General features: G+C 41.2%; 1 protein-coding gene and 1 long non-coding RNA gene across 2 annotated transcripts; both read right to left on the reverse strand.

Annotated features, from left to right (window-relative positions):
• Nucleotides 1–369: 369 nt before the first annotated feature.
• LOC136762275 (uncharacterized) lies at nt 370–1,639 on the reverse strand. Its single transcript, XR_010820486.1, has 2 exons — nt 1,137–1,639; nt 370–915 (listed from the first exon to the last, which is right to left on the reverse strand). It is a non-coding gene; the product is annotated as an uncharacterized LOC136762275 (long non-coding RNA).
• Nucleotides 1,640–3,662: 2,023 nt separating this feature from the next.
• LOC136762286 (E3 ubiquitin-protein ligase TRIM39) lies at nt 3,663–11,556 on the reverse strand. The gene is made up of 6 exons (XM_066716223.1): nt 11,136–11,556; nt 7,043–7,138; nt 6,356–6,595; nt 6,225–6,247; nt 5,976–6,112; nt 3,663–5,397 (listed from the first exon to the last, which is right to left on the reverse strand). Exons 1-6 carry the CDS (start codon nt 11,289–11,291, stop codon nt 4,772–4,774), a joined length of 1,278 nt encoding a protein of 425 aa, XP_066572320.1. The 5' UTR covers nt 11,292–11,556; the 3' UTR covers nt 3,663–4,771.
• Nucleotides 11,557–12,892: the final 1,336 nt, after the last annotated feature.

Here is a 12,892-nt window from a genome sequence, read left to right on the forward strand (position 1 = left end):
GCCGTCACCTCTGAATATAGGTGGCTCCCTTGCATCTGACCGCATGATGACACTAACATTAGGTAGCGTCGTCTCTGTAGGCTGTATAGGGATGGGTGTTGTGGTGCTATGTGAGGCCCTGTCAGATTGTAGCTGAGCTGTAATTGACTTGCCTAGCTGTTCAGCTAACTGTGTAATTAGTGAACCTAAGTCTGGGCTCTGCTCACCCTGCCTTGACCTGACATGATCTACATAGCGGGTAGAGGCAAATCGTGGAGAGCCTAACTCTGCAACACTAGGCCCTGGTGTTCTGGTCTCTAGAGGTCGATGGAGAAACCCCCTACCCACACCAAACTGGCACTCAAAGGAAGCACGTTCGGCATCATCACCTTCACTCTCAACTGAATATGTTTTACCTTCTGCCATGTTTCAGTCACTCTGCACACAAATGAAACTGAGAAAAACAAAATCAAATAGAATCAGCAACAATGTGGCAAAAATCAAAGAGCATCAAATAACAAAGTTGAACAATCATATCATTCAGTCTCATAGATGTTGTTATATTGGCCAATATTTTTTTCTCCTTTTTATGTCCGGTCTTCGCTGAAATAGCCCAATTCGTGGATTTAACTATAAAAAAAAAAAAGTCCAGTGAAATACTTGGCACAGTCCAGAGAAATACCTGAGTACCCAAAGTGATAACAGCCTCCCTCGGTGAACGAGCTGACGTCGATCTTTAGACCAATCCTTGAAAGGTCACGGCACCATTGTAACGGGTGTGCGTGGTCTGCCGTATATCTGGCTAAATGCACATCCGTTGACGTCTACGTGATCTGCGTTGTGTTCTGTGATTGTGACTGTGCTGACGGAAGGAAGGACCCGGACTACAAACAGCTACTGGTTGCTCCTTTAATGCAAGCCGTATGGCGGTGGTATCTCCTCTCAGTGAGCAAAGCGCGAACTCCGCTAATTTACACTTACATAGGCAATCTAAGTTAACATAGTTCCTACGTTAACACAAGAGTGATTTAGATGACTTTAAAAATAAAATGAAATAAAATACATTTCCAATACATTTGATTACATATGGTTTTCAGAATGTTAAACACAACCAGTAAAATATTTGTGTAAATAATGAACTAACTGAATAAACATACCTGTACAAATCAGTAAAAAACAGAAAAATGTTCTTTAACATGCAGTCTCTTCCACACACGTAGTTCGTCAGTCTCCTATTAGCAAATAAACACACAGGAAACCCCGTAGCACTGAAAAACATGTGTCTCCCGTATAACTTGTAAAAGTGTATTTACAGGGCTTACATTTTGACAACACGGCTGCATGTTTACACTCTTAAGACTAGCATTCACTTTATAACTGCATATGGTTATATTATATTATCTACAAAACGAAATAAACTCTTAATGATAACCAGCGGAAAAATCATTACCTCCTCTCAGTGAGCAAAGCGCGAACTGAGAGAGACGCAGAGTTGACGTCGTAATACTGAGACCTCTTAAAGCAACAGTACAGGTATTAACACTTCAGTTTGAATATACTCTAAACCGTACAAAACATGTTATGAACTTAATAAAACACATATTATTCAATATTTATCAGGATTTGGTGAAGTTTCAACAACAAAAAAATAATAATTTCAACCTGGTTACACCAGATCTCAGTGTATAACCTGTAGCAATTAACTTAAACTAAATGAAATCCATCCATCCATCTTCGAAACCGCTTATCCTGGTGAGGGTCACGGGGCAGCCGGAGCCGATCCCGGCAGGCATAGGGCACAAGGCCAGAATACACCCAGGACGGGACACCCGTCCATCGCAGAGCAACAGACAGACACAGACGCACACACAGGGCAATTTAGCATGACCAATCAACCTAACCCGCATGTCTTTAGATGGTGGGAGGAAACCGGAGTGACTAAATTAAATAATTAACTTAATTAAAAGTACATTTTATTCAGTGACACATGGAATAAGTACAGGTTATTCACTGAGATCTGGCTGAGCTCTTGGGTGTTGTTACCTGAGGTGTACACACACAAACCTTTTCAAATCTTGGTTTAATTCATACTGTCTGTGAAACGTACTAACACCCTTCCTGTTTCAGTCCGTAGCACCCTTGAGATCTTGCCCATAACTGTTGGCGATTCGACGGCACGTAGGCCTGCGATAAATGAAAATCAAAACAATATCACAAATTCCTAACGCGTTAATCGATGCTGGTTTGCTATTCTGGTTTTCCTTTTATTTTGGAGTCAAGTACATCTGCTTAGACATAGGTACAACATATTAGTACAAATGTAATGTTAGACCATTTTACGTTACTCACCCTACTATGCGATTTTTCATGTTTGTCTTTTGTTTTTTAGACATGGCTCTGTCGTCTCGGTCTCTTGTATGTCAGGGGTGGCAACCCTACTCATGGTGTGGCCTAAATGTATGCATTCTTCACAAAAACTGTTCATGTCAGACTCACCACAGTTGAACTCTTGTTCCAAGATGAGGTTCTTATGCATACAGATGTCAAGCAGGCAAACAAAATCCGACTTTAATCTTCAAGCAGCCAGATCTTACACTAGATAGGCAGAACTGTTCAAAATATTATTCTAATTTATAATGTGCATGGCTTTTTTCACTGGTAAACTAAAATTAAATTACGCTGTTAGCAAAAAATAAAGAGAATAATAAAGGTGGGTGTGAATAAATAAATACATCTGGTTAAGCATATTACTTGCATTATCCTCCTCTTAACTATTTTCTCACAGTCCACTCTTATTTACAGTCAAAGTTCAATCACATCAGGGCATCTGCAATTGAAGTGAGCTCGGAGCTTTGTGATCACTGCTGGTAAAAGCGAGGCAGGTCAGAGAAGGTGTAATATCTTTATTTGTATTTAATGCGTGACCTTTGCAAATGCTTATGTTCACTATCTGATATAGGCATCATCCCAGTATTCTGGGACCTAATGATAACAATCAACCACCCTACCAGAAATGATGACTTTTGGGAAACCACTAAGAAAGTTTAATCCTATATGGGTCAGTACACTAAAGTAGAAAGTAGAATCAACTGTTTTTTTGTTTCTGCATTGTATTCTAGTTCAGGCATCTAACAACTGAATAACATAAAGACTCATACATTAAAAATAATTTTGTAATTTGCACTTCTATATTTTACCTACAGAGTGATTCTTTATTCATCAAACCATTTCACTGGTTTATATTTTTCTTAACACTGCAGTCTGGGGACCAAAATATCAGAAGACTATGTGAAGGTAGGCAGAAGGTTATGTGAACAAAGAAAATACTCACTCCTGGGCTTTTCAAAATCCATGTGTAGCATGCTAGGATTTGTAACACTGTTCACTGGATTTGGACCCTTGTTAATTGAAGATAGAGACAATTCAAAAATGTACCTTGATGTTTTGCAGAATTACTATGTTGTCATGGGTGACTGTGTTGATATTGCTGAAACTGAGCAAGAGGAGAAACTTACAAGCTGTGCTGCAGAATTTCACTGTTCTACCTTGACAGGTCATTTCACAGAGAGGAGGACGGGTTGAACACGTTTCACACCTAGGGCCGTATTTCTCATATGTACTGGTACTGCTAGTAAAATATTGTGATTATTTTCATTTTATGAGTAACAGAAATGGATTTAAGAAACAAAACAATTATTTCATTTATTTTGTATACTTAAACTGTTCAGAATCATTTCTATGAACACTGCAAGGTGCATTTTGCATCATACCAGGAGTACAGTTTAAAATAAGTACAGTGATTCAGTATATGATCTATTTTACTATGGCTTGCAATAGGATGCCTAGACTACAAATAATTGTATATAGGGTTCTGTAGGACCAAAGTCAATTAAGTAATTGATTATACACACAAACAAAATGTTAATTCAACATCGATGTATTTTCCAATGTATAAAAAATATTAAACACAAAAACAGGAGTCATTTTAAATGTAATTTATGCCGATAACAATAAACATATTCAACGTTCAACATTTAAATTATCATTCTGAAATCCCTTCAAAATCCTTCATAATGACACAAACATAATATTGCACTCAAAATTGGGACTGAACAAAATTCTACCTGCTTAAAAAAAAATTGTAGATCTTAGGATACAGAATTAAAAATAAAAAGATGAGTAGCTAGTTTCACAGACCCAGCATTAATCCTGGACTACTCAGTGTTGGTTTAGACATCCAAGACTAGTGTCCAGACTAAGAAACCAGCTGAAAGTGCCAACTGTCAGCAAATTCCTAATGTAGCATCCTTAAACTTGGCTCAAGTTGTCCTATATGTACAACTCTGTCGTCTCTTCATAGCAAATCATATTATCATAATTAGATTTCCTCAATTACAATCTTATTTCTACATACAATTACCCATGTGTGTTTTTACTGGATCAGTCTTCCCCCATGCCTTGAAGACCAATGGAGAGAAATCTGACACGACTGAAAAGCTAGGCAACATTTCTTCATGGGATTAACTGGAACAATAGACCAAAAACAGAGCAACATTCCTGAACCCAAAACAAATCGATATGAAAAAGTATATTCTCATTATTACATGTTTGTTTGTCTCAATAACCTTTACATTATAATAAAAACAAAAACAACCAAACAGCATGGTACCAGATTGTTGTTCCTGGGATTTCCCTGTGCAAGCTAATGTGCTCAGTCAAACTCAGTTCATGGGTTTATAATGTTGCTCATGCTTTTTTGGGCTCTGGTTTCTTCAGAAAGTCACACAAAACTTCACCGGCTATTCAGACTGCGGTCACAGGAACTGTCCGACTCCACCTGGTCAGGTGATGCTGCCCAGAAGACCAGGGGAGACTGGTTGTCTTGTGGCATGAGGGTGCAGAGCGTCAGGGGCCAGTTAGTGTCCTTCTCCTGGCTGAGGCTGAAGGCAGGGCTCAGGGGTTTGGCAAATGTCAGCTTGAAGCAGTGTAGTGAGTGCCCACTGTCCACACTGTAGAAGGTCAGGAGCCCCTTGTCGCAGTCCAAGAAGACACCCAGGCGCGCGCACCTCTCCCGCACCAGGATACCCTCTCCATTGTGCAGCGCCTGGATCTCCCCATCACTCTGCTGCAGCACCCAGGACCTCCTGTCTAGGCCCAGCGCAGCGTCACGGCCTTGGCGTGCCCTGCCGCTGTACACCACGCCCACGCTCCAGCTCTCCCTGCCTCCCACCTCAACCTCCCAGTAGTGCTTGCCAAAGGAGAAGGATTGGGAGGCCAGGACAGCAGGTGTGCTGTCAAACCGGTCCCGCGTTGCTGGGACTCTCAGGGGGATGCTGGCGTAGCGGAGCTTCCTCCGGTCTTCCGAGACCTTCAGGTTCTTGTGAGCAGTTGCACTGTCGAACGTGAGGTTCTCAGCATCTAGAGAAGCAGACAGGTTTGGTAAGTTACGGATATGTTCCATGACCTACATTTCAAAGCCACCCCTTCCCACGTTTGTCCACTGCTGGGTCACTGCTCTAATGGGGGACTTTGCTATGGTCCCACCTCCCCTTCCCTCCCGCAATCTACTCCCCATCGATGCAGGATCTTCTAGTACTACCAATTCATTGCAAAGTTCCCGAGGAGGTGTTCTAAAGCAAAATAATCAAAGGAATCACCACCCTTTCATTCTAGTTCCCACATCAGGATTAACAGACACTTAAAGCTTAAAGGTTTATTTGTTACACCTTTGTAAATAAATATCCCAAATAATCTAAAATATATTAAATATAGTGCAGTGCTGCTGAATTATCCAGAAAATACGTAGTAGCTGAGAATAAGCAGCTCTTGTGTTATAAGGGCAAACTGAATTAGCAGGCCAATTTCCTGGTCACCTTAACGTCTCTTTAAACGCTCAGACCCATCCTAAAGCTGGCTACAGTTGCTACAGAAGAAAAGGCAGAGATGAATGACTGGAGGAACTAGATCCCCAAATAAAGAGTTATACAGAAACTCACACTCCCAAGGTCGGGGCAGAAACTCCTTGTTCTTTCGCACAATCAGATCCACCGACTCCTCCAGCACTCGTAGCCGTCTGTTGTCAAAGCGCATCTCCTGCCCCAGCTGTCCAGTGAAGGACTCCAACGATTCGAAACTGCAGAGCAAGCAAACCAAGGGGACATTCATAAGAGCGAGTAGAAGATTGCAATGGCAATTTTGTTTTTATTTGTGGGTATTTAACACAAAAAATATGATAGAGGGTTTACCTTAATCTGAGGGCACAGATGTCCTGCAAAATAAAACAAACAGTTGGTCAAGAAACAGAAAAGGTGGTATTCCTTTAAAGATAATTTAAAAAAGAATACATTTAGTGCAGTGGCAGCTGAGAGTAGCTCACCATCAGTTCCGTGGGGTCGTAGCAGTTGCTGCTTTTCTCCACCACCTGCCTCAGCAGCTCCATACTCTCCACAGTGCTCTTGAAGACCAGGCTCTCCTCCACCTGCTTGTGCAACTGCTGCAGCATGGCCTGGCGCTGGGCTGCTATCAGCCGAAAGGTCTGCTGCTCATTCTGCTTAATCAGCTCCTTCAGCTCCAGGTACTTCCTGCCTACTGACTCCCGCGTCCTTGCCACCATCGCCTGTTCAACAGAGCACAGCCGGACGTCAAGTCACAACACCCATATGACACATCCATTACTTCCTGGCAGCAGGGGGGCCCAGAAAAGAAAGTGCAAGCACTGGCTGGGTTTGTGTTTGGAAGGTGGGCCAAAGTTTGCAAATTTAGCCCAGACCAAGATCTCCAAGGCTGTCCGAAGACTTTAAAACAGCTGGAAAGATCTGGGTGTCCGACAGCAGGAGCGTTCTCAAGCATGACGATATTTAGTATTTATCCAAGACCAAATCAAAGCCTTCCCTCACATTGCAAATTCCTAGCCTGCATGCCATCACTGAGTTTATTTTACGGTCATAGATCACTATCTACTGATAATGGATAAGAACACAGTGTGGGTTTGATCTTGATTTGTGGTTTGCAGACAGCAGGGCAAAGTTTTGACTTGGGTCAAAGTACGCTGCGGCTCTCCTACCTCCAGATCATTCTCTGCCTTGGCCACATGCTGCCTGATGCCATCCAGCTTCTTCAGGCTGAATTTCAGCATCTTGGCTTTCTTCCTCATCTCCACCTGGAAGCAGAGCAAAAAACATCAGTGTCATTACGGTCTTCCTTGCCAACACAGTCAGGTTCTTTGTGGTTACAGCTTTAAGCCAGTCACACAACACGGTACACACACAACACGCCTCTTGGTCAGGCGTACCTTTTCTGGGCAAAGAGTTGTGTCTCTTTCACATCAAGGTCAGAATTGAAAGGTAATTAATGTGCATTACACACCACCTTCACCTTCTATGTCACCATATACTGTAGTTGCCGTCCTCTCTAGTCACAGCAACAACCACACAGCTCCCCACATCCATCCAAAATGACTGACTCATTATTTATGTCTAAAGTAAATGTCATAAGGACGCTATTCCACGTGAGCCCATTCAAACTTACTCTCATTCTGGTAATTACCCCTTCATAGATTCTTTCTGTAAACTCATCCCCATTTAGATTTTTGCCTCCCGTGTGTTTACGAGCATCCATGGTTACAGCAAACATTCACACAGAAGTACCATCACAAATAAATGCCAAGTGGGGTCGCCTATTTTTCCTTCTGCACTTCGGTTCATAGATAGGCAAGCATTAAAACCAGGCTAACTTGAAAATTTGTCCGCAAATAAATATATAATTACACAAATAAATCATAACAATGGCTACCTGATATTGCATGCAAAATTTCTTAAATCATTGTTACAATTCTTTTTATGATGGTTTCAGCCTGCACAACTGTAGGCCTTGTCATTTAAAGCTAATTTTAGGCATGTAAACTGGAATAACCTGTCATTTTCCACAAAGCAGTCGTGAGATCGTAAATGTTGATTAGGGGAAAACAGAATTAGATATAGAAGCATGGAACTTATATCCTGTAATGGGACAGAGGTGGGGGGGAATTCTCCACAGTTTAGTAAGATAAGCGATTTAAAGTCAATCATTAGTTAAATTAATGGTGCAGTTGAGTCGTTGGGAGTTGGAATGCAACAGAACCCAGCAGGACAGCGCGCCCACAAGACCCGGACTGAGCTGCTCGATCTAAAGGCTGGGACAACATCCTAATCTTTGAGGAAATAAGCCAGGGATGGATCTAACTCATTCAAGTGTTTTCCCCCAGGGCTGAAGGGTAACCACCAGGCGATTGTTCCACATTATTTTAACATGACAGAATTCACCAAAACACCTGATGAACTGGCGAGAATTCAAGACTTCCAAGTTCTTCATTAAAAGACTATTTCAGGGTGACCTTCAAAACCTTCTGGATAGGAGTTCTCTAGGACCAGGGTTGGACTCTCCTAGCCTGGGTGTTTTCAGTCTCTCTGTGCCTATTAGTTTACTCAACCAGTACAATTAAGAACAAGGCAAAATGCTTCAGAAACATTATTTTACGTAATGATTTTTAATTGTGTGTACAGAAAAAGTTAAAAGTCTTCCACATCTTGGCTCCGTATACTAAACCTGTCAAGTCCTTTAATGTGAAAACCACTTAAGATGTTAATTAGCGAGCTGTCACAAGAGCAGACAGAAGTTTACATTTTTTTCTGCATTCCATCGGCTCCTGTTTCACGGAGCAGATCAAGTTTCCCCCTACAGCACTGTTCTCTAGTGCATGTCTGACTGATCAATTTATCAAATAACAACATCAACTAATTTCAACCAAACCCAATCTTTTCAGACCCTGCCAAGGTAATTCGGCACAACAGTACTGCAGTTCTAGCAAACTCTCAGCACACCTGAGGGCCACTGTGGGTTTACAGTGTTTAACACTGAAGAAAAGCCTGTGTCGAGTCTCGGTTTAATTCCAGTTTCAGTGTTGTGAATAACAACTGGTTCCTGCACATTGTTAAAACGTGTCAGAATGCACAAAATCCCTGCCTCCCCCCACCAACCCCATTTGAAATTATTTCATTTGCCAATTAAAGTATTTGCAAAAATATGATACAGACAAAGCTTTGCTACATTATGAATGGTATGCAAAGGCATGAATCTTTGCAAAAGGTTGTTGAACATTTGAATTTCCAAGCGATTGCATGTGAAGCTTCACAATAAACACATTTTGTGTATTTAATGTAATTGTATCAAATTGTCTGAATTGTGTATAACAACCAAATCAGCAGCCTAGTATTATTTAACTGGGAAACAGAAGTACAATGTCTAGTGCTGTGCTGTTTTCAACCCTGGTCAGAGGCAACGCTGTCCTGATGACTAAGATCTCCATTACTTTTATTAAGTGAACTAATCATTTGCCTAATCAGAGCTTTATAATTATTTTAATAAAACAAGGAATGCATTGGTTAAACGATTACATAAACGAGTTAAATGCAAATAAAAAATAAATAAGTAAATAAAATCAAAATCAAAACAGTCAAGGGACTTCGTAAAGTGTGTAAAGTGGCCCCTGCAGGTAAGAAGCAGTGGTGCACCTAGGCAGCCCAGCAGGACATAAAAAAGAAACATTACATGTGATTACATGTAACTGTTTGTTACTCATTTTGTTTATTAGAAAATGAATAAAGACCCCCCAGTGCATCTTTGAGGCGTAGAGGACACCAATTGGACTCTCTTTTAAATATTAGAAAGCAACCCTCGGAACTCTAACAACCCAATTTAAGACACAAAGTTGTGGCATGGGGGGACACCAGTTTGGGTGTCTATTCCCAGTTCCACAAATTGCTCTCTAGCATGAAACTACTGTAGGCTTAAAGGGGGCCGTTTCTACCATCAATTGGACCTAAAATGATGATGGGGATTTTCATTTAAACATTATAATGGAAGACTTGGAACACTAACATCTATCATTAATACATCAAACAGGAGCAATAGAGTCACAATGTGGATGTCTATTCCCAGTTCCAGAAACAATTCCCCAGCATGAAACTATTGTAGATGTGTACTACTATTACTTTTAAATATTCTGATTAGAATAACAAATTGTGGAAAATGTGTATAAATAATAATATGATTATTGTTATTTAAATATAATTATTATTTAAATAATGTATTCAAATAATTTCTATTCAAACAGAAGTTGCTGAAAGTCCAAGATTTGTTTTCAGTTTAGGACGTCTTTGTGAACCACTGATTTACCCAGTCCCTTAATTAAAATGTTTTGATGTATTTGATAGAATAGGACTCAAATGTTGATGTCTACCTCGTCTGTAAAACACAGTACAACTGAGTACCACTGAAAACATACCGGATACATATTATTCGATAGCCTCCTTTCATTGCAAAATCCAAATCGATTATTCCTCCAGAATGGTTCCTATAATCGGATTGTTTTCAAAACTCGACTTCGTCTATATGTATTTCAGTTGTGTATTGTAGTTCGTGATAGCTATTGCAAGAAACTGCAAGTCAGCAGTCTAATATAAAAAATAGCCTAAATCAAGACACACGTTTCTCTAAGATTGTCTCGTTGTAAATACGTTTCAGTTGTCCTCTTGTTCTTTTATTCCACAATTCGGTCTAAAGCAAACCTTATGAAAATGCCCTTCAGAACACAAATGCTTCAGAAGCTCACCACAGTACATTGGAACAGAGTACGTTTTTATTCTTTTAATGTATTTACACTTTTGATAACGAAACACGAAAGCGTGCAGCTACACCATGTGTGAAATGTTTTTAAAGTAATAGCCAGTGCTCCCAGCATTGTTACAGCAAGTCCACTAATGTTTTTCACAAATGTATTGTTCATTAATTGAAGCCATTCTAATTGGACTCAACATTAGTCCGCTTTGGGTTTTTAGGTCAATACACAGACCACCGGCTACTTCTCACCAGCTGTCCAGACTAACGGCCCGTCATCAGCTGGAAACTACGATTCTGCGCTTTTGGAAAATGTCCGTTTTTCTCAATCATTTAAAATCAATCAATGTTTAATTCTGCATGGCGCCCTTCGCAGGGTAGCCACTGAGCCACTTCACAGATTGATAAACACACAACACAGTGAACCAAGTCAGCATGAGCAGTTCCGGACCCAGGACACAGTGAAGGCAGCCTGGGCAGGAGCATGATGCCAGCACACTCACCTTCTGCTCCCTGCACGCGTCTCTGAAGCAGGAGAGGGCATGGCCGCGGTGCCCCTCGCCCGCCAGGCAGCCCGGGCACACGCACAGCTGGCACTGCGCGCAGTACAGCACCAGGGTCCTGCCATGCCCCGAGCACAGGGACCGGGGCTCGCTCATAGCAGGGGGAGACGCGGGACCCTACACAGGGTAAAGAAAGAAAGCGAATCTGATGCCACCCCTTGGTCTTATTGCAACGATACCTGGTGCTTTAACCGTCACAGCAGAATAATTGCGCCTCGTCCTCCACACGCAGCGGCTCAGTTACTTGTCCACGGCTGATCGTTCAAGCTGAACTTATACTGGTTTTCACCCTCATGCTGGGCTGACAGGGACACGCCTCCGCCCACAGGAAGACAGCACCCGAATGGGCTTCATTTCCATAACACGCCAGATGTCTGAAGGCTAAGAGCACTTTCCGTAATGATATGATATAATGATAGCAAGCCTGGCGCATCCTGTAGGTATTGTAGCTTAACTGCCTGGGTCTCTGCTGACACCTGACTCAGATCCCCACACCATGTGAACTCACAGAAACAACACTGCAGTGGTTATTGAATGTGATGGTTAGTAGGATGCAGTGTGCTAAAGATCCTTTCTTGTGCGTACTGTATATTGTATTTTGTACTGCTTGTATTCTACTGCACTTTGTAATGTCACCCTGGTCACCCTAAGTCACGCATGTCTACGTGCACGCAGACCCTATCACACACACCTGGTCCTGGATTGTCCTGTATCGGGGACTTGATAAGCAAGAGACAAGGAGTACAAGTTTTGCAACACTGGGAGAACTGTTTAATCAGTTTAATTCAATGTAGTGTTCTATTATTGACCATTACAATACATTATTGTTCTATAGTGGACACAATTAAAGTATTAACATTCTGAAAACCATGTTCAAAGTGAAAATAGTCTCTTTAAATTAAACACACTATTCAAGATTGAATACATTGTATATTATTATTATTATTATTATTAGTAGTAGTAGTAGTAGTAGCAGCAGTAGTAGTAGTAGTAGTAGTAGTAGTAGTAGTAGTAGTAGTAGTAGTAGTAGAATGCCAATTGTCCAAAATAATAAAAATACAGATTCAATGTTCTGCCAGGGGAACAGAGGAAACATTTTTAGGGGGAATTCTTCTTCGAGACCATTTCTTGTTCAAGATGCGCACATACAGGATACGGAAGACTTTTTTTTAAGTTTTAAAAGCTAAAAACACCTCTACCATTCATAACCACAGAAGCATAACAAAACAGTATCATGCAGGTATCTATGTTTTGAAACTGCGGCACATAAAAGGGATTGTTCCTGTAATGATCTTTATAAAGAAGGTGTGGATAGAACTGGTCATACTTTGTGTTCATCTTAAAGCTTAGAGTAAAGTCTTGTTTAGTCACAGGACACACCATGACCGATGTCACAAGCATTCCCAGCAGCCCAAAACTTACTGGTGGAGGGCAATATTTACAGCGGTGATTCGATCCTAGTCTTGGAGACTTAAATTTTAATAAAGCACTTTGAATTTAGTTTTAGTAGTTTTTAAGACTCCTTCCATCTTCATCCACTGCATTAGAATCAGGGGTTAAACCGTCCGATAATGACCACAACGATCACTAATGAATGACTTGATTAACTGTTGATCACATGTTGCAGCCCAATCCTCCAGCCCAAGACAATAACCTGACCCATTCGATCTGCCTTGAGATTAACACCAGAACCCAGA

This window comes from Amia ocellicauda, chromosome 2, assembly GCF_036373705.1.
Source record: "Amia ocellicauda isolate fAmiCal2 chromosome 2, fAmiCal2.hap1, whole genome shotgun sequence".
NCBI lineage: Eukaryota > Metazoa > Chordata > Actinopteri > Amiiformes > Amiidae > Amia > Amia ocellicauda.